General features: G+C 47.2%; 1 protein-coding gene across 1 annotated transcript; it reads left to right on the top strand.

Annotated features, from left to right (window-relative positions):
- Positions 1–1,229: 1,229 nt before the first annotated feature.
- Positions 1,230–18,175, top strand: rsf1a (remodeling and spacing factor 1a; the record flags this gene model as incomplete). The annotated part of the gene is made up of 18 exons (XM_080510099.1): positions 1,230–1,383; positions 3,843–3,934; positions 4,090–4,182; positions 4,262–4,467; positions 4,567–4,748; positions 6,131–6,229; positions 7,738–9,175; positions 9,283–9,487; positions 9,583–9,810; positions 10,285–10,389; positions 11,779–11,858; positions 11,948–11,996; positions 12,312–12,421; positions 14,912–14,976; positions 15,073–15,247; positions 15,355–15,581; positions 15,681–15,878; positions 17,370–18,175. The coding sequence occupies 18 exons, from the start codon at positions 1,230–1,232 to the stop codon at positions 18,173–18,175; spliced, it is 4,512 nt and encodes a 1,503-aa protein (XP_080366225.1).
- Between the last annotated feature and the right edge of the window lie 5,787 nt (positions 18,176–23,962).

The following is a 23,962-nucleotide window of genomic DNA, read 5'->3' as shown; positions in this document are numbered from 1 at the left end:
CATTTTGAAGTGTTGTTGGATTCTGGGTTTTATCCCTCAGATCTCAGTGATCCTCCCAAACTTCTCTCTCAGCCGTCAAGTCACAACTCACAGGACACACACACCGGAAGCGCATGGAGAAAATAAAACCCGGAAACTGGAAGAAAACTGAACACTTTCCTCATATTTCAGACACAAAGTATTTGTAAGGTCAGCAAAAATCTGATTACATTTTAAGCACAGAATGGATATTGGATCAATGATAAGGTAGTAAAATATTAAATTGTTCACACTATTTCTCCAGATATTGTCTTGATTTTTTTTTTACAATAGAATAGAAATATTTGTGTGTGAATCTGGAAACGTGTGAATTTCTCTTGGAGATCATTAAAGTATTTATCTATCGATCTATCTATCTATCTACTTTATCCCAGAGGGGGAATTCTTTCAATTTTAAATGATTTTCGATGGTCTTTCTTCTTTTCTTTACATTTCATTCCCAACATGTTGATTTTTATAGATAGAGCCGTCTGGACATTGACAAGAAGAGCACAATTGATGTGCTAAAATCTCGCGATGAACTGATATTTTTTTTTAATAAGAGCTTATGTTGATATTTTAACATTTGAATTTCATACAATTAAATCTTGATATTTAAGTTTTTTTGGGGGGGGGGATTTGACTTATCTCAACTTTGGACGTTATTATACACCTTTCAGTTTTAATCGAGTTGTGATTTGATTCTCTACAACTTAAATGTTAAATTTTGAACCTTTATTGCTTTTGCTCCGATTTTAATTCAGTTCTTTTCTGACCATTTATTTATTTATTTTTATTTATTCATTTTGCAAAAAACATCAGGGAGAAAATGAAAGCATACATAACGATGAAAGAAAGCAAGAAAGCATAAAAAACTAAAACGGGTGAAAACAAACTGAAAGTAAATAAATAAAAGTAATAACAATAGTCCAAACAAAGAGTATCTGAGCGTCTTATTATATATTAACACGGATCCTGGTTGTTTTTGACTTTAACGGTGCTTTTGGTTCTTGTTATTGATGGCGGTCCGGTGATTCGTGGTTCTTTCGGTCTTGGTTTTACTTTCCCGGATGGGAGCCGGGGAGCGCCCGGCCCGGCGCTGCGCACCTTGACGCCGGCGGACGCTTCGCTTCACTCCCTCCATTCATTTCATTCGCGGAGCCGCATCCCAGCAGCGAGCCCTCCCCTCCCGTTTCTCTCCGCCTGGAAAGATGGCTGCTCCGGCGGTGGTGAGGAGCTCCGGCCCGCCGCTCTGCCCGAGCTTCGCGGAGGTCTGCTCGTTCCTGGATCGGTACGGACCGGCGCTCGACCTGCCCGAGATGACTTTCCCGCAGATGGAGCGCTATCTGCGGGACACGACGACAGGTAAGCGGCCGGTCGGTCGGCGGAAAAGGGGGTCCGCGGTTTTTTTGCGGGGCGAAGGAGAAGTGGAGAAGCTGCGACACTGGAAACCGAAGGAAAAACGGGGGCCAGCACGACCCGCACCACCACCATCATCACCGTGAGGATGAGGAGGATGGCGGGGAATGTGCTGCGAGCGTGGCCCGGCGGAGCGGCGGCACGTCGGGGGTCTGGGCAGCGGGCTGCCCCGGCGGCTCGTGGCCGGGGGGTGGGGGGGTCAGAGCCCCCCCCCCTCCCCGGACAGAGAAGGGCAGCTGCAGCTCAAGTTTGTGGGGGGAAACATCCAAGAGCGGCGGAGCACCGAGGCGGCGGGCTAGCCCCCGAGCTAACCGCTCTCTGCCCTCCGCACCACTTTGTGTTCGTGTTGAAGTTGGGGGGACCGGGGCCGGGCGGGGGGGGGGGGGGGGGGGGGGGGGCATGCGGCCCGCCGTCCCGCGGTCCCGCGGGGTTTGAGGCGGTACGAGGCGGCGGGTGGTCGCAGCCATCGATCCGTTAAACTTGATGAGGGAGCCATGATGCAGCGCGGACCGACCAGCCAGCCAGCTAGCTCCGGAGCGCTGTCAGGTGGAATTTTTCACCGGCCTCGCCTCATACGCAGCCGGGCTGGATTGACCCCGGCGTGCGGTGGGGTTTTTTTTGTTGTTGTTGTTCTTGTTGGGGTTTTTTTGCGGACTTAACGCGTGTTTGCGGGGTTTTTTTACAGACACTTTGGCCTGTTTTGGGGCCGCAGTTTGAAACGAAGCGGGTGATGTTAGCTTCAAACACTGGATGTTATTTTTTGGGGGGCTGTCAGATGTGCGCATGCGCATTGTGGATGTTAGCCGGTGGCTCACTGCTTAGCTTCGAAGACTCCGTCAACTTTTATTTATACTCTTCACTCCCGCAGGTCGTTTACAACATTATAGTTTGTCAGGAACGGGTGTGTCACATTCGTGCGGGTTTATTTCTTTAAAAACTAGCTGCATTTCTGGTAAGATCTGTTGGGCTTAATTCGCGCACATATTTACTTCCTATAAACAATGTAGTCCCATATATATTGTTCCCGTGACTTTATTGTTTCCATCGTAATGGACTATCGTAATGGACTATCCATATATTTTACATTATTATGAGTTCTCGATGCTAAATCGACCTGAATTTGAGTTTCCAGGAAAAAAAACAACATCTGTAATTTCCTGTAAACGAAGAGTTCCGTGACAGCATCACAGACCACACATGAAGAATCAGCACAAAAATAAATATTGAATTAAGCTCACTTGTATTGATGTTTTCCGTTTACTGAATGAATTTGATTACATATTGTACTTATTTTAACCTAAAATCTTAACTACTTTTATTTTCTTTATTTTATATACATTTATTTGTTTAAAAAAAGTCTCAAAGTGACCAAATGGGATGAGCAGCGTCCATAAAAAGTCTGGAAAAATGGAATCAAACGAAGAGAAATACAATCAACAAAAGACCAGAGGCATTTCAAGGCAGAGAGAGCCTGGTTAACGTTATGTAGGTATTGAATTATTTCTTGCACAGCAAACATTAAAATGTGAGATTCTTTTTTTTTAAGTAGCTGTTGACTGTTAAATTGTTGGCTGAGCAGTGTAAATATTTCAGTTTAATATTTTCTGAGGAGAGATTTTAGTGGAATTAAATCTGTCAGGCAGGGGAGCCCTGCTGTGGCGTCTTAAAATATAGTTCTGCTGCATATCAACGAGTAAACTCCCACTTAAGCTGCTGGATGTGAAGATGCTGAATTCACACTGGTGTTGCGTGAGACCAGGTTAAACCACACGCTCACAGGTGGAATCACAAGCACCACTGTTATTCCATTTGGAACTGATACAAAAACAGACATTATATGGAGAATCGCATCAACCAACAGAGACTCTCCATTGACGTACACTTTAATACAGAGTTGACAACAGGGTCCACTCTTCTTGGATGTATTTCAACAAGATTCCCGTTGGAATGTGTTCATTCATCCTGTGGAGTGTTTGTGAAGGCCTGAGTCTTTTCCAGCTCATCCAAGCCATCAGAGCCTTTATGGACCTCGCTTCATCTCCGGGAACACACTCATGTTAGGAATAGAAACGGTGCTTCCCCAAGCTGTTGCCACAAAGTTCAGAGCGTAACGTTGTCCAAAATGTCTTTGGTATGCGCTTGATAGCATAAATCTCACAATTAAACACCTGAATTCAGTCCAGGCAGGTGAATGCTTTGAGTGCAAAGATTTCTACGAAGTAGTTTGATCCATGAAAAAGTAAAACTGAGTGATTTTATACGTCTCCGGTCCTCAACCAAATAAATATTCACCAAGCAATCTTCCACGGCTTAAAGGTGCTTCGATGAGATGATGTGATGATGAACTTGGAGCAGATCGTTAAAAACGAATGATGTTTTCATCATAATGTCTGTGTGTGTTTCAGTTCCGAAGCCGCTCGTGGAGCTCCACGTGAAGCTGCTCAGAAAACTGGGGAGGTCTGTGACGACGGACCGCTGGGAGAAATACCTGGCGAAGGTGAGAGCTTTGTGCTTCCGTCTCCACGTTCTCTGGATTTCCGGCGACTCGTACGTCGCTCAGGTTTTTCCCACACGGGGCTGAAATGAAGTGAGCACAAGGCGAGAGACAGAGCCAGCGGGTTTGCAATGACCGTGATTGGGTGTCTTCTGTAGGTTTGCCAGGAGCTCAACAGCACGTGGGCGTGGGAGCTGGAGCAGAAGGGTTACCAGGAAATGTCCATGGAGTGCAAATCCAGCATCCTGAAAGTAGGTAGTGAACGTCACACCTGCAGTCGGGTCACCGGCCGCTTTCACCTTCCTCATCTGTTTGCATCCCCCCTCTCAGTATCTCTGCGAGTGTCAGTTCGATGACAACCTGAAGTTCAAGACCGTGGTGAATGAAGAGGATCCGGAGAAGATGCGTCTGCTGCCGATCGGCCGGGACCGGCAGGGCCTGACGTACTGGCTTCAGCTGGACCAGGAGCAGAACATCCGGCTGTACACGGAGGAGCAGGACGACCTGGACGGATCCACCTGGACGTGCATCGTCAGGTGATGCTCGTGTCCTTCCCGCTTGTTTCCCCATTCGTCTCTCTTGAAAGTGTTGCTCCAATTCACCACGTTCTGCCTCGTGACCTTCCGCCGTCTCAGGAACCGGAACGACCTGGCCGAGGCCCTGGAGCTGCTGAAGGCTCAGGTGGATATGAACCAGAACCGGGAGCAGAACCAGAACCAGGAGCAGAACCAGAACCAGGAGCAAAACCAGAACCAGAACCAGAACCAGGAGCAGAACCAGGCCTCCCGGAGCAGCAGCCCTGCAGGGAGAGCTGCAGGTATGCTGTGTGTCAAAAAACAACAACAAAAAAGCTGTTTTTCTTTTGGGCTGCCAAGTTCATATGAACAAATCAGAAGATTGAGAGATTATATGAATATCTATCTTAACTTTCAGAACCCAGTCATGTAAAAAAAAAAAAAAATAAATTATAAGGATACAGAAGTATGAAGAAATCTGTGTGTCTCAGAGCCTTTGGCCCAATCCCAATTCAATTTTGTACCCCTCCCCTTACCCCTTAGCCCTCCGCCTTCCCCTCCAAAACGAGGGCAAAAGCAAAGGGGTAAAAGGTTCAGCCCTTAGATTTGGGACCCCCCTCTCCCTCTGCTCACCCACCCACCCTCCCCCCTCTCGCTCCATCTCATAGTTATGACGTCATAATACGGCGCCATTATATCAGCAGAGCTGAGCCACGGATGTTTGTTGATTTTCCAGCAGGAGCGTCGTCCTGCCGTCCCAAATTCAACGTGTTGCAGCAGCTTGGCTGCTTTGTTTCGTTTTCCGCCTTTCCCGCATCAAGGTGAAGAAATAGATGGAGACATGGATTACTTCAGTTTTTGCGCCGTATTTGGACTTCAGAAATATTTCCTCATTCACCATGTGAAAGCGGAGGAGCTTCCTTGTTTGCTCGGGGGTCCCTGTTTTCAAAACACCCATATTAGAAGACTTTGGAACTCTACAGTGTAATAATAAAATGTTATAAACACCGTCTCTACCAAACAAATACACACAGAAGCTCCATACGGCAGCGCTACTGCCGTTCTTACTAGTATAAAACACAACAGGTTTATATAACTTTAGAAGCGTCTATATGTGAAATGCGAGTCCTTCGGCGCCGTGTCCTCCTACCCCTCTGTTTAAAGTGTGCATCTGGAAATGCTCCATTTCGAGGGGTGAATAGCCCTTCCCCACACCCCTCCGCCTCTGCACAGTAATGAAATTGGACACCCCTCAGACTCTCGTGAACGCGCATTTCAAAGGGGTAGGGTGAAGGGATAGAATTGGGATTGGCCCAAAATAACAGAATAAATGTACAATTATTACATATTGATATATAATACTGGGTAGCACAGTGTTCAGCTCACCGCGTAGCAGGAAGGCCCAGGTTCAAATCCCAGCTTTGACTGTCTGGCGTTGACATGGGCCTCTGAAGAGAACAGGCTATGTCCTGTTTGGGACTGATGTTTGGTGGAGGATGAATTTCATTTCATGTTCTTATTGCCCACTGTATTAAGTTTTGTATCCGATGAAATGTTTATGTTTATACTGAATATATACCACGACTGTCATCTTTGCGTTTCCATGAGCTCACATATTAATGTGTATTTGGAACCAGCCAAGCTGTTTCACACGTGTTCTTTTGTTTTGTTTACACTAATGTAGGTGAGGAGTCTGTGGAGCGCGAGTCCTCCGTCACCACCGACAAGCCCACCGACAGTCAGGAGGTCGTCCCCGTCAAGGAGGAGGTGCCTTCAGCACAAGGTATGTATGAGTAAACACAGAGCTGCTGGAGAGGAGAGCTCACTCCCTCAGTATCACTCCCTCAGTATCACTCCCTCAGTATCACTCCCTCATCATCACTCCCTCATCATCACTCCCTAAGTATCACTCCCTCAGTATCACTCCCTCAGTATCACTCCCTCAATATCACTCCCTCATCATCACTCCCTCATTATCACTCCCTCAGTATCACTCCCTCAGTATCACTCCCTCAGTATCACTCCCTCAGTATCACTCCCTCCGTATCACTCTCTCAGTATCACTCTCTCAATATCACTCCCTCATTATCACTCCCTCATTATCTCTCCCTCAGTATCGCTCCCTCAGTATCGCTCCCTCAATATCGCTCTCTCAATATCGCTCTCTCAATATCACTCCCTCAATATCGCTCCCTCAATATCACTCCCTCAGTATCACTCTCTCAGTATCACTCCCTCAGTATCACTCCCTCAGTATCACTCCCTCAACATCACTCCCTCAGTATCACTCCCTCAGTATCACTCCCTCAACATCACTCCCTCAACATCACTTCCTCATTATCACTCCCTCAGTATCACTCCCTCAGTATCACTCCCTCAGTATCACTCCCTCAGTATCACTCCCTCAACATCACTCCCTCAGTATCACTCCCTCAGTATCACTCCCTCAACATCACTCCCTCATTATCACTTCCTCATTATCACTTCCTCAACATCACTTCCTCAACATCACTCCCTCAGTATCACTCCCTCAGTATCACTCCCTCAGTATCACTCCCTCAGTATCACTCCCTCAGTATCACTTCCTCATTATCACTTCCTCAACATCACTCCCTCAACATCACTCCCTCAGTATCACTCCCTCAGTATCACTCCCTCAGTATCACTCCCTCAACATCACTCCCTCAACATCACTCCCTCAGTATCACTCCCTCAGTATCACTCCCTCAGTATCACTCCCTCAACATCACTCCCTCAGTATCACTCCCTCAGTATCACTCCCTCAGTATCACTCCCTCAGTATCACTCCCTCAGTATCACTCCCTCAGTATTACTCTCTCAGTATCACTCCCTCAATAATGTCCACAGATCCATTTAATACAAGAAAACTGGGACACAACATGTGATGTAGCCTTCAACCTTCCAGCACAAGGACAAGGTTTTGAGCTTGATACCACACAGATATAATTATGTCATGTCTTTAATTCAATATGTCAGTTAACCTTCACAGTGGAAATGATTGTGAATTTTATTGAATAACTGGTTGAACCTCGAACTTCACTGGTTTGTTTACTTTTTTTATTAGCACTGGGAAGGTTTAATGATTATGTTCAAATGAAATATTACAATTAGATTTTTATTTTACAACTCCTGTAAGTTAGACGTCGATCGCGTGATGTTACAAAAAAGATTAGACAGACTCACAAAAGTGGGGCAACCTATGAATTGGTACCACGTGAGGTGTGTGATGTTGAAGGTCCTGCTGCTGCTGATGTCATCTGTGTGTCTCAGTAGTGAAGCAGGAGGAGTCGCAGCCCGTCAAGCAGGAAAACACTGAAGCCGAGGTGAAGGAGGAGAAGCCGGACCACAAGCCGTCCGTCATTGACAACCGCGTGAGCACCATCACCACCGTCGTCAAATCGGAGTCCAGGGACGTCGCCGACGGCCCCGCGAACGCTGTGTCGGTTGTCATGGCGCCCAGCAAGACCGTGCCGAAAGCGGAGGTGAACAGGGAAGAGGAGGCCGAGCGGGCAGTCGTCAGGAGCAACCAGCAGGCCAAGATCCCCCTGAAGAAGAGGGAGCTGAAGCTGGCCGAGAGCTTCCACAGCAACCACCTCAACAGCAGCAGCAGCAGCAGCAGCATCATCGTGTGCAACCCCTCGGTGATTCAGACCAACGACGGTCAAGCCCGGGACGGGAAGGTGTCCAACTCTGTCGCCGCCCCCCCCGCTGTTCTGGCCGCCCCGCAACAGCCGCTGCTGCCGCCCACCACGGCAACGAGGCAAGAGCTGACCAACGGCAGAGCGTCCCTGCTGCTGCCCCACAAAGAGGGGCAGAACGGCGTCATCGGGGTCATAGGTCAGGTTGGGGTTGTGGGCCACGTGGGGGTCATCCGGAGTCCGTCCGAGCGTCCGCGAGGGCCCGCCGCCGAGAAGCAGGAGCAAAACGGCCCGCGGGCGAGCAGGGGCGTGGACGAAGAGAGGGAGGCGGGCCGACAGTCGGTGCTGGTGAGGAAAGGACCTGCCGGAGCGGAACTCCTCCCGGCAGCCGCCGCCGCCGCCGCTCCTCCTCCGCCTCCTCACACGGCGACGGAGGCTCCGAAACCCGAGCTTTCACCCTCCAAGCCGGAGCAGAACCCCGACGCCGTGGAGAGGGGTCAGGGGAAAGTGGAGGAGGCCGCCCCCCAGGCTCAGTCCACAGAGGAACCCGCGGGGGGGAAAACGACAGGAGAGGAGCAGAAGGGCGAGGGGTGGACGCCTCTGGACGGGAGTCTTCGGCAGAAAGACGGCGAGCAGGTCGACGGGCGGAAGGAGACGAGCGACCGGGCGGCGGAACGGTTCAATAGAGTTGACCGGGAAAAAGATACACGCAGCTGCACGGTTTCCCTCCTGAAGGTGGACCACCAGGACAAAAAGACCCTCCAGGGGGAGGGGGTCAACGGGGGGCCGGCGGCCCAGGGGAAGGAGGCCGGGCTGGGATCAGAGGGCAGGAAGATCCCCCGAGAGGAAGCCTCCTCCGAGCTCCAGAAGGAGGGAATCCGGCTAAAGATCAAGATTCCTCCACACCGGAGAAACAAGTTACGGGGCAAAGGAGGCAAAGGGCAGGAGAAGGAGCGAGAGCCGGAGGTGCAGGAGGAGGAGGAGGAGGAGGAGGAAGGGGAGGAGGAGGAGGAGGAGGAAGAGGAGGAGGGGGGGGGGAGGCCTCTGAGGAGGTCTGCGAGGATCTGCAGGTATGTGTTACGCTGTCAACGTTCACATTTGTCCGATTTGTAGCCTCGGCTTCAGCTGGTGTGATTCTGACTGTCCGTTCACCGCGTCTGCACCTTTCTTCTTGAAGATCCTCTGCTTTGCCAACCTGCAGGCCAAGCTCTAAGGCGGCTGACAGCCCCAGAAAGAAACCTCCAAAGAAACAGGCACTTTCCACCAAATCAAGGGGAGAAGAGGAGGAGGAGGAAGAGGAGGAGGACGACGAAGAGGACCGCAGCTCGGCCGCCAAGAAAATCACAAAAGCTGAACTGATCGGACCAGTCAGAAAACGAAGGGTAGAGACTTTTTTTCCTAAACGTTTCGACGGACCCACAAAAAAAAAGAGCCCAGTTCTTGTTTGCAAACTGAAAACGCTTTTCTGTGTCTTCAGGGAAAGCGACGGCACCGACACCCTCGGTGGTCCAACATTCGAACCAAGAGACGCAAACTGAACGAGGGGGAGGAGATGGAGGACAGGGTCCGGAGAGGAGGAGGAGGAGGAGGAGAGGAGGAGGAGAGCAAAGGAGGCAGCGACTCTGAGGAGGAGTCGTGTAAATCAGAGGAGATTCCCAGCGAGGACGCCTGCACTCACTGTGGCCTGCCCAACCACCCCGAACTGGTCAGTAGACGGGAAACAACACACTCCATGTTGACACTCTGCAGTTGAATGACAAATGTTAAGAATGGTCTTTTTAGGAAAGTCCCAAATCGAAGTTGGAGGGAGTTAAACCATAAAGCAGATGTGGGATAATAATTCTGTTTTAATTGAAGTCAGTTTTGTTCCATGTTTACTAAGTTATTGTCATATTTTACATCAAAATAATTACATGGCTTTAAGTTAATAAAAACGGTTCTTGAATCTCTGTAAAAACTCCACATGTTGATTTATTCCTTCTTTTCTTTTTTTGTTGTTGTTGCTGTGAACCCTCAAGTTGTGTGGATGCTGGATGTTCACTATGTCAGGCATTTAAAGAAAAGAGAGAACACACGTTCAGAATTAGCACCAAGCAATCGTACATTCAGCTGAAGTGTAAAGAAAGTTGGGAGTGCAGTGGGATGTTCCCTGACTGTGATTTTCTGTGTGTGTGTTCAGATCCTGCTGTGTGACTCCTGTGACAGTGGATACCACACTGCCTGCCTGCGGCCGCCGCTCATGCTGATCCCCGACGGAGAGTGGTTCTGTCCGCCCTGCCAACACGTAAGAAGGAGATGAGACCATAAAGTGAAACGACCTCAAACTTCCTCTAATGGCCGAGCAGAGCCGGGCTGCTTCTCGACTCCTCACATGAGCACTTCTGTTATACGTAATTCTGTGTGTTTGTTTCCAGCCACACTCTAGACATCATCAACATCTTATGTCAGGGGTCGGCAACCTTTACTGCTCACAGAGCCATTTGGTCCCGTTTCCCACTGAACACAACACCCAGAGAGCCGCACACATTTTATTTTGACAGTCCCACCGGCAGACCATGCCAGGAGGACACGACACACAAAACCTTCTTCACTGCTGGTTGACAACTTACAACTAATAAACGAAACTACATGAACTAAGCAACAAAAACACAACACAATCATTACCAACACTACAAACCTAACACAACCCCCAATAATTACATTTAAAACACGATAAACAGAAGCTCCCATAATGCATTGCAGCTCTCAGCTCCTTTATTGCTACACATGATTAAAATGGAAGATAAATGTGGGAGATGTGGATTGTTAGAACCATGAGTGTGATGGTGTGTCTTTAATGTCCTGTAGTTGTTGTGTAATTCACTAGAATGTTCCGTCACTCTCAACAAGTCTGCAATGAACCTCCTGGAATTGTCGGCAGCAGTTTTACTGTGAAAGGCACAGGAAGCTCCCAGTTTCAGACACCAGTTGAGCCACAATTCTACGTTCTTCATGCCATTATTGTTGTAATGACGTCACATCACTGCGTGGTTCACGACCCTACATTTTACTCCACTCTTTGTAGCGGGACTGAGCTCTGGGTGGCTTTGCCTCCTTACGTCCCTCCAGGATGAACTGCAGTGGGACCGAGGCTCCAGGAGCCGCAGTGGAGGGACCAAAGAGCCGCGGGTTGCAGACCCCTGTCTTATGTATATATATATATATATATTTGACTTTCCTCTACATGCAAAGAGAGGGAGCTTGGTACCAGCACAGCTTGAGAATTAAAATTGGATTTATGTTGAGACAGAAGTCATTTCCAGTAGTATTTGTGTCGTCTTTCCTGCACCAAATCATTGGAGCACATCGCCCCTGTTCTCCTCCAACTCCACTGGCTCCTTGTTCATTACAGCATCCAGTATAAAGACCTTCCCCTCACCTCCAAGGCTCTCCATAGGCTCTCCATAACCCCACCTGTTTAAACTCGCTGATTCACTTTAATTGGACACTGCGTGCTTAACTTTACCAGTTATTTTGGTTTATTTAATGAGGCTTTTTTTTGCTCCTATTCTCTGTAAGGTGACCTGAAAGGCGCCTCCAAATTAAATGTATTATTGTTGTTATTATTTATTATTATTACAGTGAAAAACTGTCTAGTTTTTTTTTTTAGATCTGACTGGTTTATTTCCCGCAGAAACTTCTGTGTGAGAAACTGGAGGAGCAGCTGCAGAATCTGGACAGCGCGCTGAAGAAAAAGGAGAGAGCGGAAAGGAGGTGAACACACACACACACACACACACACACAGAAATAATTACATTTGAAGAAGCAGAAAACCCATTTTCCTTCGTCCTCGTCGGTGCAGGCGGGAGCGGCTGGTGTACGTGGGAATCAGTGTGGAGAACATCATTCCTGTGAGTGAATTTATATTTACTTCTTGAAATCCGAAACCTATTTTACAGAACTAAATATCTGCAAGTGTTATTGACTGAAACGCGATGGAAAAGCTTTGAAACCTTCTGGGTTCGGATGTTCAGATTCAAACAAGCGGATTTCGCTATTTGTGAGGTTTAATAACCAACATTTATGACCTAAAGAATATATTCTGGGCTCATTTGTTCCGTCTGTTGAGAAGAAAGTTCAGGCTGATGCTGAACCGCTGGACCAGAACGATAGATTATGGATGATTTCTTTAAAAAAAACAAGCGCACATCTGTTGTGTGCTTTAGGAGGGAGATGAGGAGGGAGAAGAGGAAAAGTCCACCAAGAAGAAAGATCCCAAAAAGAGCAAAAATCTGGGAAGAAGATCGACCAGAACCAGGAAACACATCAGCTACAGGTGAAGCATCTTTTTTTCTGTGTAGCTGTGATTCTACTGGAGGTTTGAAAACCTGCATGTTCTTCGGTATCTTTGAAGTCTGAAGATATCCGGTTCACTAAAGCCCCGGTTCCACCGCACACAAGTGCCGGGACGGAGCGGAGCGGTACGGAATAGAGACCCCAACCGAAATTTTGGGTCGTGTCCCCACTGCAGAGAGGAGCATGAAAAGTGGGCGGGGCTTATGAGCTCCGCAGAAATGTGACATTATAACAGAAAAGAACGTCGTCAGATGTAGATCTTATGAATCCTCTGTTGTTGTTTAAATTCTCCACTTTGCACTGTTATTTTTTGCAGTGGAAAAAAAAAAAGTTACTTTTTGCAGCAGTCATTTTTTGCAGCGCAGAGCTGCAGCCGCAACTTCCGTGTTTGTTGTGAGAGAGCGAGTCGCTCGGCCACTTGCCAGCAACTTGAGGCAACGTTCCCCGCGCTCGGGTGTGGGGCAAGTGGCCGGAGCGTTCCCCCCGGTTGGCTGAGGCACAGACACGGGAGTCTGAGCTTTCTGCTCAAACGCAGGAGGTTCTCCACTCCGGCGCTGATCGCGGCCCGGCAGCTCAGCGCCGGAACACGGAGGTGCCGAGCTCCGAGCTCCGAGCTCCTTTTCATCGCTTCCGCGGTCCGTCCCCGCGATAAAGCGCCACTGACCGCGGCTGAACAGAACGCTGACCGCCTCTGGAAAGCGGAGCTGCCGGAGCGCGGTCAGCGCCGGGGACGAAAGCTCCAGACTCCGGTGTCCCGGACGCACATCAGCGCCACGGCCAGCGCTATGCTGCAAACGGAAAACTCCAACGCGATGCAAAGTCCCTCCCCCCGGTCTCCCCCTGCCTCAAGTCGCTCTTTCACAACAAACACTAAAGTTGAGCAGCAAAGAAAAGAAAATGAAAATAAAAACAACCAGAGCACAGCTGACCACACTGACAGCAGAGGCTTCATCCAGCCGGCACATTAAAATATTGAGGGCGTGTAGTAAATCACTGACCAATCAGCAGACAGCAGCTCAACCTCAGACCCGTTCCATGGTCCTGGTACCCCAACGGAAGGGGAGCGGAAAAGCGGTCGCCTTTGGAGCGGTCTAGAGCGGTTTAGACTGCATTCCATGTCGTGACACACGAGCCGGAGCGGTTTAGACCGGTCTAGGCTGGTAGGTCTAGGCTTTTTGTGCGGTGGAGACGGGGCTTAAGGTTGATGAGCCTCGATTTCAGGGTATCAATAGTTTCTGTTTGCAGAGCCTGTTGAGAAATGCCCCAATGTTGTTTTCATTAACTGCTGTTCCTGATTTGTCCACTAGGGGGTCTCGTTGTTCATAAAACAGCGGCGTCAAACTGATTTCAGTTGGGGGGGCCACTTTATTTTGCACTGAAGGTTTCATTAAAAATTGGCTTTATGTTGAGACCGGAGTCATTTTCTGTCATAGTCATTTGGTTCTGTGAAACTACGTGGATATTTCCATGACACTCTGCACCACAACAAGGAAAAGCTTCAGAGTTGAAATTTAAATGTTATTTTGGCTCCATCTCACTGGTTCGGCCCACTCAGTAGAACTAAAATATGGGAGAGTATTCTTGGATTTTGTTCTGCGTTGAGGGAATTGATCGTTGATCTGCCGGGATTCAAACATTGATTGATAAACATCAGCTCCATTAGTGCCTCTATATCAGGGGCGTCAAACTGATTTTAGTTGAGGGGCCACATCAACCTGATCTGACCTCTGGAGGCCCAACAAGTCAAACAGAACATGTTAAACTGTTGATATGGACAAATGCAAAGTCTTTCCTTCTTTTGATTCTTTTGTACCTGCAAGAATTTGCCAGTCTATTCTGAAATATACATATTAGATTTAATCAGATATTATTATATTTGCAACAACAACAAAAAACACACACAAAAAAAAAATCTATCTGATATTATATTTTTATTCAGGATTAAAACAATTTGTCATCATCTGGAAATTTCTTTGAGTTTACATGTCTAAAGTATCACTTCACATAAGTTGGACTCGTTGTTTTATTGTGAAAGGTGTTGTGTCATGTGACCTCCACAGATTAATGTTGGGAGTCAAATTCTGACCAAGGGCGGTTTTGAATGTCATTTTTGCCAATCTAGTGTTTTTTGATCAGCCTCTGTCACTTTTTATATTTATACTTAAAAAAAAAAAAAAAATCACATGGCGGCCGGATTAGATCCTCTGGCGGGCCGGTTCTGGCCCCCGGGCCGCATGTTTGACACCCCTGTTCATAAAAAAAGAACTGCAGATGACGACAATGAAATGTTTCAGGAATCTTTGACACGCTGAAGCTGCAGCTGGAGGAGAAACGGATCGAGGAAAAGTGATTTATATTGTAGGAAGTGCTCTGGATGGCTTCGTTCTGCAGTGGAGAACGTCGGTAGAACCAGAGTAGTTTCACTCGGATCAGGAAGGAACCTGAAGGTTTTCTGTGGTCTGCTCTGCAGGTTTGACGACTTTGACGACGCCATCGATGAGGCGATCGAGGAGGACATCAGGGACCTGTGTGGCGGTGAGTCTTCCACATCCCGTCGGTGGGCTGCGGGATTGTTTAAACACTGGCGTTTTTGCAGGAGACGCTTAAGAGTGAACTGTCTCGATCCTCCAGGGGCGGGGCGGGGCAGGGCCATTACCGCCATCCTGTCCGACGACGGCAAGGAGCCTCAGCGGCCAATCAGGAGCCAGACCGTCGCCGCCCGGAACAGGAAGAAGCGGCGCCTGAACGACTTGGAGAGCGACAGCACGGCGGCAGAGAGCGAAGACGAGTTCATGCTCAGCAACAGGTAACGGTGTCTGTCTCGTCTCTCCACCTCGTCGTGGCGACACTCCAACCGTCCTCTTCATCCTCCTCCTCCTCCTCCTCCTCCTCCTCCTCCTCGCCCTCTCACAGCTCGGAGGAAGAGGACTTTGGAGTGTCAGGAGCCGACGATGACGGTGAAGACGAAGACGCGGGAAGCGAGGCGGGGGACAGCTGGGACGGCAAGGCCCGCCCCCGGCGGCCGCAGAAAGGGGCGCCTAAGCACAGACCCACCCGGACCCCCCGCCGCGGGAGGAAGAGGCTGAAGCGGCAGCGGCGGGGCTCCTCTGACGAAGAGGAGGAGACCGACGAAGATATGCGTGAGTGGATCCGACCACTATTCAGCATAATTTTCACTGATCTAATGTTTTTTTTCTGCAAATTAAAGCTTAATTTCGTTCTCCCCGTGTCTCCAAAAGGTTCCGATCAGTTCAGCGACATGACCGACAGCGACTCGGACAAAAAGAGGCGGGGCCTGAGGCGGGGCCAGAGCCAGCAGGTCAACTACAGAGAGACGTCCGAGTCGTCGGACAACTCTCGCTCGCCGGCGGTCAAGGAGAAGCCCCGCCCCCGAGGACGACCCCGCAAAGAGCATCTGTCCAGCGACTTCAGCGACGGTCAGTCCGCAGAGCGACACGTTTCCAAACGAGAATTTGGTTTAACGAAGACGTGAATTTTTTTTTTCTTTTCCAAAATAAAAACGCACAAAAGTGAATAAGCTGTTGTTGCCATTTTTTAAATCCTCGAAACTGAAAACTGAACTTCTGGGTAGTTTTACTGGTTTTATGTCTAGCTTGTTCTGTTCCTCACAGGTCTCACTGGTTTCTCTTTAAGTTGTCACCCTCACTGCCCTCCAAACACTTTCAGCACTTTAACGCTCAACAGTGGCTTCTTTAAGGGCTCGTCAGCAGGACATCTCACGTTTCCTTGTTAAAATATGTACCGTATAGTTTTCTCGTGGGGTGACGTGCGCCGGTTATTTGATTCTTAACATCGTCTTCAACGGCTGCCACAGCGAATATGGAAATGTGCAAGCTCCCATGTTGGCAGAACTACATCCATCTCAACTAAGGCACATGTAAATTACCGTATTTTACAGAATGTTTGAACCTGTGTTCACGTGCTCCCAGTAGATGCACTTGTACTCACGCACTGCGCGTCTGTTGGGAACTGTTCGCTATGTTGGTACCGGACCTCGGTGGAAACTTGCCTGAAATGTATTTCTTTTTTTTCATTTGGGGTCTTTGTTCAAACCACAATCTTCCACATTGGGGGCACGGCCTAAACCGGGACATTTTGATTGTCGTCACCACTGGAGGATAAGATCACACGCACACGTCTGTTAAATTTAGCCGCGAGCAGCCGCTAACGGGACTCCGTATAAACGTTGAGCCTCTTCACGCTGTATTTCAATTTAAATCTCCGAGATGTGTTGCTCTGCAGCGTGGATGTTTGTAGACGGCTCCATGATTGTTTTTGTTTTTATTTTTCGTTTGAGCAAAGGATGCTATTCCTATGCTATTGCTATTGCTATTGCTATTGCTATTGCTATTGCTATTGCTATTGCTATGCTATTGCTATTGCTTTGCTATGTTATTGCTATTGCTAATGCTATTGCTGTTGCTATGCTATTGCTTTGCTATGTTATTGCTATTGCTATGCTATTGCTATTGCCTTGATTGGCAGGTCCTGTGGCCAGTTAATGCACGCTTAACATCCGTTCCAGTCAAAAGTTTGCATGTCCTCTGGAGAGAGCAAGTTGCTTTATGAAAAAGGGTCAGAACAGAATGAGCTCCATGTTTGATTTTATTTTCCGAATAAACGTCCAGAATTGAGCAAAAGAGGATTTATGGGAGACTAGTCACATGACGGTACCAGGTGACGACTCGTTCCACTGAAGCTTTCAGGCGCTGTAGCTTCTCAGCCCTCACTCTTGTTTCCAGGAAAAATTTTAAAAAAGTTGAGCGATCTAGTCAATGAAAAGTTTTAACAGAGAGAAAAAAACAGATTGACTTCATGATTTCAGTGCAACAGGACCTCTGTCACTTTCTGAATCCTGTGTGACACTTTAAAATGATGAAGGGTATATTTTTTTCTTGTCTCTGCAGCATCGCCGTCCTCCAGGGACACCGAGGAGGAGGAAGATTATGAAGATGATGATGAGGAAGACGGGAGACGGCGGAGAGTGAACAGGAGAAGAAGAGAGGCGGAAGACCTCCTCCGGAGGAGGAGGAGGAGGAGGGCGGGAGACAAGCGGAGGCGGCACGAAGACGACGAGGGCAAGAGAGGCAGGCGTCTGAAGAGGAGGCCGGTGGAGAAGGACGAGGACCGAGACCGGCGGAGGAGGATGAAGAAGAAGACGGACAGAGAGGAGGACGTCCCGGAGAAGATGGGCCGGGGGCGGCGCAGGGAGCTGCTGTCCGAGCAGCGCCGCCGCCGCCTCGCCCAGATGTTGAAGAAGCGGCGGCCGTCCACCGACGAGGACGAGGACGAGACGGACGACTCGGAGTCGTCCTCGGAGGAGGACCGGCCGATCCGCAAAAGACTGAACCGCATCGACTCCGACGAGGACGAGGAGGAGGAGGAGGACGAGGAGGAGGAGGAGGACGGGGAGGAGCCGGCGGCCAAGAAGTCTTCGGCGGCGGGGTGGCGGGCAGAGGGCAGGACCGACAGCGACGCTCAGGAAAAGGGGGCGGGCCTCGGCTCGTCTCCTTCACACGGACACCAGACCTCCGGGGGCCCCGTGACGCCCGGGGCCAGAGACAGTGCAGCGGCCAGCAGGCAGGACCGGCACAACGGCCCCCTACATCCAGGGGAGGAGGGGGAGGAGGAGGAGGAAGAGGAGGAGGAGGAGGAGGAGGAGGAGGGTCAGACACACTCTTTGAACTCGGTCCAGCACGGCGTGCAGTCATGATGGCTGTCAGCCTGAAAAACACTCGCTTCTTTGTTTCACTTGTTTCTTTGCGATATGGAGCCTTCCACCCCCCCCCCCCCCCCCCCCCCCCCCCCTCCAGTCTTGCTCTTTATCCTCGCTGTTGTAATGTGGTAGAGTGCAGCCCCACCATCACACCCTGCAGGGTCACTCGTCCATCACGTCGTCCTCCGGCGGGACGCAGCAGTTTGTTTGTGGTGAACGTCACTGGAAATCCCTTCATTCCTCCTCGTAGCACTTAAAAGCCTGCCCAGGAACACCGGGGGTCCACGTCACCCCCCTCCACCCACCCACCCCCAAAAAAAAAAAAAAAACAGAATCAAAGCTTTTCTCATTTCAATTGGAGGAAATCGTCACCACGTAAACTCAATCCGGAGGCCACATTTCTTATGACGGCCCGAAAAGAGGATTCAGTTGGCGTTTCCCAGCTAATTCAGGAAAAGCAGATTCGCGTCTGTGGAAATATTTTCGTTTTCAAATCCAAGCCAGCCGCGACGCGGCGTCTCCCGCTCCTCCGGCGTTTCCACCTGGACCTGAAGGAAGGAGGCCCCCGGCGGGGTCCACGTGTTCGCTGTACATAAATCTGCCTGTCCGCTGTTCCCTTGTAAGATAATAGATGTTCTGTTCTCTTAGTCCTCTTGTAAAATATAGTGTTATATTTTCTATATGAAGGAGAGATGCCGCCGCCGCCAGCGCCGGGGAGCTCGTGTCCATTCAGATTCTACCGCCGTCTTGTTTTCGTGGGGGAGCCGCAGGACCCGAACAACCTGAGAGACCAGCCGCGTGTTTCGCAAAGCTTTCTACATTTCGTGTCTTCGAGTGGCGGAAAAAAAATGAAAACACCCACCGAGCTACAAAAAGGAACAAAGCTTTATATTTTTTGTGAAAACGCACAGTTAACGCCACTCCCCCCCCCCCCCCCCCCCCCGAGCTTCACCGTGGAGACTGGCGCCTGTTTTAACCTCCACAGTTCAGCTTTAAATGGCTCTTAAAACCTTGTGATGATGAAATGGAGACGTTTTAAAAATCAATTCAGAGGAGCTGAAGTGTTTTAAAAAAAAAAAAAAAAATGTAACCGCTCATTTTAAACTCTGACATTTCCAGCAAGCTTGTAAAGCTTCAATTTGGTTAGATTTTTTATTTTTTTTTTTTTAAGTTCAAAAGTTGCTTTTTAAAAGCAGGAATTGATCAAACCTGGAAGAACCACCCCCAGAAAGTACAAACTGGAATCTTATGACAAAGTCGGCGTCATTTCTTCATTCGTTATGCTGATAAAGATCAGCTCAGTGTAAATAAATCATGGGATTACGAAGTTAAATTTCAGATAATACGCATAAATGTTTAGAGAAAAAACAACAAATTCTAAGATATATTATAGGATTATTATTCTTATTGTGTTGAATGATATTTTTTCACCTTTAGCTACAATCAGAACTCCCAACTTTGATCTGAAAAGTTTCCTAAAGTGTTTTAAACACAAACCGTTCAACAACCACGAGCCAAAAGATGCATCCCAACTCCGCAGCAGTCGTCACTGATTCAGACAGAGATGCTAGAAATGCATTAAAATCATCATTGCCGTTCTCCCAGTGTTGGGCAATTCACATAATGTCCCATTTGATATTTAATGTTACGTGTCGGGGAAAGGAACGAAGCAGAAAGTGCATTCAAATAAGTAAACCATTGGATCATCGGCTAAAAGTTTATTTTTACCCTTTTTATAATTGATGGAAAAATTATTTTTTTGAAAGTGATAAAAAAAACAACAAACAAAAAAAAAGAAAACCGTGTGAGGCAGACGGGTGGGATCGATGACTAAACCTAAAGTAATGGAACGATGAAACGCTCACTTGCCCCTCTGACCCTCGCTTGAAGGAGCCGACGCCTCCTGGAGTCGATTCAGACGATTTTCTGCACGTTTTTAACGTCGTTTTTGGACTTCAGAGTTGATGCAAGGCTTCGTCGACTCTTTAAAACCAGGTGAAGGCTGCTCTGTGTGCGTGTGCGTGTGTGTGTGTGCGTGTGCGTGTGCGCGTGCGTGTGTGTTCATGCCACCAGTCCAGAATCATTCCACCGAAGCCGACGTGCCGTGTGCGTGTGTGTGTGTGTTCAGATGTTGACAGGCTGAGAAGGCGGCTCTTTCCATCTCTGTTGTATTGTTACTGTAGTACTGCTGTAACATAAATGTTTTCTAAGTTATTAAAAGCAACATCCCAGGCATCTCCTCAAAAACTCCACGTCTGCGCCTCTTTTTTTTTTTTTTCTCACTCGGGACAAACAAACCCAACTGAAGAATAGATGAATAGAACAGACGGGGATCAGAGCTGGAGCTCATTTTATGGAACCATGATCAGACGCTGCTACGCACTCTGTCGACAAAAGTATTTGTTCGGCTGCAAATCGTTGAGTTGACGTGTTCCAGTCCCTTCCTGGTCACACGTGTATAAAAGCGAGCAGCTCGGTGTGCACACCCTTCCTACAGACAATAGATCGTTCACACTGCAGCCAATTTGAATATTTTTTCTACGTGTGACTGCTTCGTCATTGACGTGACCCAGGGCCCTGGCCAAGTGGGGGCCCTAAGCAGGATTTATTTTGGGGCCCCCCCTTCCAATAATAATACATTACAATTACTAACGAATCAAATGAACAGCCTCTATCAACAGTGGAACAAGAACTTTATAGATCAAAGGTGGAACAAGAACTTTATAGATCAACAGTGGAACAAGAACTTTATAGATCAAAGGTGGAACTAGAACTTTATAGATCAACAGTGGAACAAGAACTTTATAGATCAAAGGTGGAACTAGAACTTTATAGATCAAAGGTGGAACTAGAACTTTATAGATCAACAGTGGAACAAGAACTTTATAGATCAAAGGTGGAACAAGAACTTTATAGATCAAAGGTGGAACTAGAACTTTATAGATCAAAGGTGGAACTAGAACTTTATAGATCAACAGTGGAACAAGAACTTTATAGATCAAAGGTGGAACTAGAACTTTATAGATCAAAGGTGGAACAAGAACTATATAGATCAAAGGTGGAACTAGAACTTTATAGATCAACAGTGGAACAAGAACTTTATAGATCAAAGGTGGAACAAGAACTTTATAGATCAAAGGTGGAACTAGAACTTTATAGATCAAAGGTGGAACTAGAACTTTATAGATCAACAGTGGAACAAGAACTTTATAGATCAAAGGTGGAACTAGAACTTTATAGATCAAAGGTGGAACAAGAACTATATAGATCAAAGGTGGAACTAGAACTTTATAGATCAACAGTGGAACAAGAACTTTATAGATCAAAGGTGGAACAAGAACTTTATAGATCAAAGGTGGAACTAGAACTTTATAGATCAACAGTGGAACAAGAACTTTACAGATCAACAGTGGAACAATATCTCCAGTCCACATCTAGACACAATTATCATCTCTTCTGTCTCACGATGAGCAGGAGCAGACATGCTAGCAGTTTATGTTTATGCCACAAAGTTTTTTCATTTTTATTTCAACAACATCCCCACCTTCAAGTGAAGCACGAGCCTCTTCTTGTTTGGACTTTTTCTTTCTTTTGCTAGCTCCCGAATCGTATTGAATTTTGGAAGCCGTCTCTCTCTCTCTCTCTCTCTCTCTCTCTCTCTCTCTCTCTCTCTCTCTCTCTCTCTCTCTCTCTCTCTCTCTCTCTCTCTCTCTCTCTCTCTCTCTCTCTCTCTCTCTCTCTCTACCTGGAAACAACTGCCTGCCGGCCCATCTGACCGCTGATTGGTCAGATGGTGATGCTTCGCGCGTCATTCTCCTGCCTCTCCTGACTTGGTGGCGGTGTTCTACGCGCCTCTCGGCAAAATGCACGCGCATCCTTTGCGCATTTGCAGAGAATGATGATACTTTATTGATCCCGAGGGAAATTCAATTCACTTGCGCAAAATGGGGCCCCCCCATGGATCGCGGGGCCCTACGCACAGCGTGTGTTCTGCGTGTAGGGAGGGACGGGCCTGACGTGACCGACGTAACGGATAAGCGCCGGATCAGAACTGCTCTCCCAAATTCTCTTACCTTTTTTTACTTTATTTGGTGCTTTTGTGTTTGCCGTGCTCTTTATTACACCTATAACAGTTAGATAAATAGATAGATAGATAGATAATTACTTTATTTATCCCCAAGGGAAATTGTCTTGTTGCAGCAATCTGGTACATACGAATATTATAAAATACAATAGAATAGTAATTAAAGTAAGAAATAAAAATATAAAAATATCTGGGTATAAGACATAAAGTAAAGCACAGAACGGAACATGGGCACTTAGAAATAAGCACGAGATAAAAGCAAGATAAATAAATTAATAAATAGTAAGGTGCAGTGGCAGAGCCATTAGAAGTAGGCATTATATAATAATAATAACAATAATACAGATAATAACAGTGTGAAATAGTGTATAATACTTGTGTATAGTACTACTAATTATGGTAGCAATAATATAACAATAACAATATGGTAGCAATAAAATAACAATAACTATATATATATATATATATATATATATATATATTAGTAATAATAATAATATCAATAGTAATGGTAATAGTATACTTATAATAATAATAATACCAATACTAATAGTGTACTTGCACATGTATAAATATATGTATATGTACATGCAATATGAAATATATGATATAATATAAGTATGTAATTAATTCCAGGTTGTGCGTTTGAAGATGATTCCCAGACGGGCTGAGGTTTGAGCTGCTTGTTATTGAGGCGTGTGGGTTTTACCTTGTTTGGGCTGGAAACGGTGAGTCACATCTGGCAAACAGCTGACCGGCGTGCCGTCCATATGCGCCCAGGGGCATGTATTTCCTGGTCCCAGCTTTGTGGGAACAGTTGTGAAATGGTCTCTTCCTGTTCCAACACAAAGCTCATAAAGACCTGGATGATCTGGTTGGACCTGCCTGCACAGTCCTGACCTGGAAGACTCCCGGTCCAGGCTGGGCGGTATGACCTTTTATCAATATGTCGATATTCTTAGGCCATATCACCATCTCAATATTCAGCCTCAGCCTAAAATGAGCCATTTTGACGCACCAATCACACTAGTATAATGACTGTATGTCTACACTAAAACATTCTTGTTCGTATACGACATTAATATATGCTAATGTTTAACTTGGATGTTTTAATAAACACAAAACTGTATTTATTAAATGGCACAGTCATGAAATTGTCGCGTTTCCTTTTCTTCTCGCACTTGAATAAAACAACGCAGGCAGAGATTTCTCTGCGACCAGGCAGATTCCATCTTGGGGTCCAGTGTGTTTTCTGAATCTGGACTTTTCAACCACAATAACTGAGACGCTCCGCGATGTGGCAGGTTACCGCCGACGTTATCTGTGGTTTGGACTATCTTGAAGACAACAAGTCGGTTTCTCCGGCTTCTTAGTTGTTGTTGTTGAACCGACAGGAGATGTTGACGTGTGTCGTTTCAAACATTCTTTATTTTTCTAGTGTCGAAAGTTTTAAACGGTGATGTAAATGTGTTTTGCTGCAACACTACTGCAGCATATTTTTGTTCAACACCTTCTTGCATCCAAACTCTGAGAGCTACGCCGGCTGCAGCAGGCAATTTAATACTATAATAATAATACTTTAATAATTTAATATAAAAGTCATTTTTTTATATGGCTCCATATTCTGCTCTTCTCGTCCATATTGGTAGTTTTATTTGTTGACAGTCACTCCTAAAAGCATCAAATCCTTCATCCGTGTA

This window comes from Blennius ocellaris (assembly GCF_963422515.1).
Source record: "Blennius ocellaris genome assembly, chromosome: 2".
In the NCBI taxonomy this organism is placed as follows: Eukaryota; Metazoa; Chordata; class Actinopteri; order Blenniiformes; family Blenniidae; genus Blennius; species Blennius ocellaris.
Note: the sequence above shows the minus strand (reverse complement) of the source record. Positions and strands in the feature narration are given on the sequence as shown.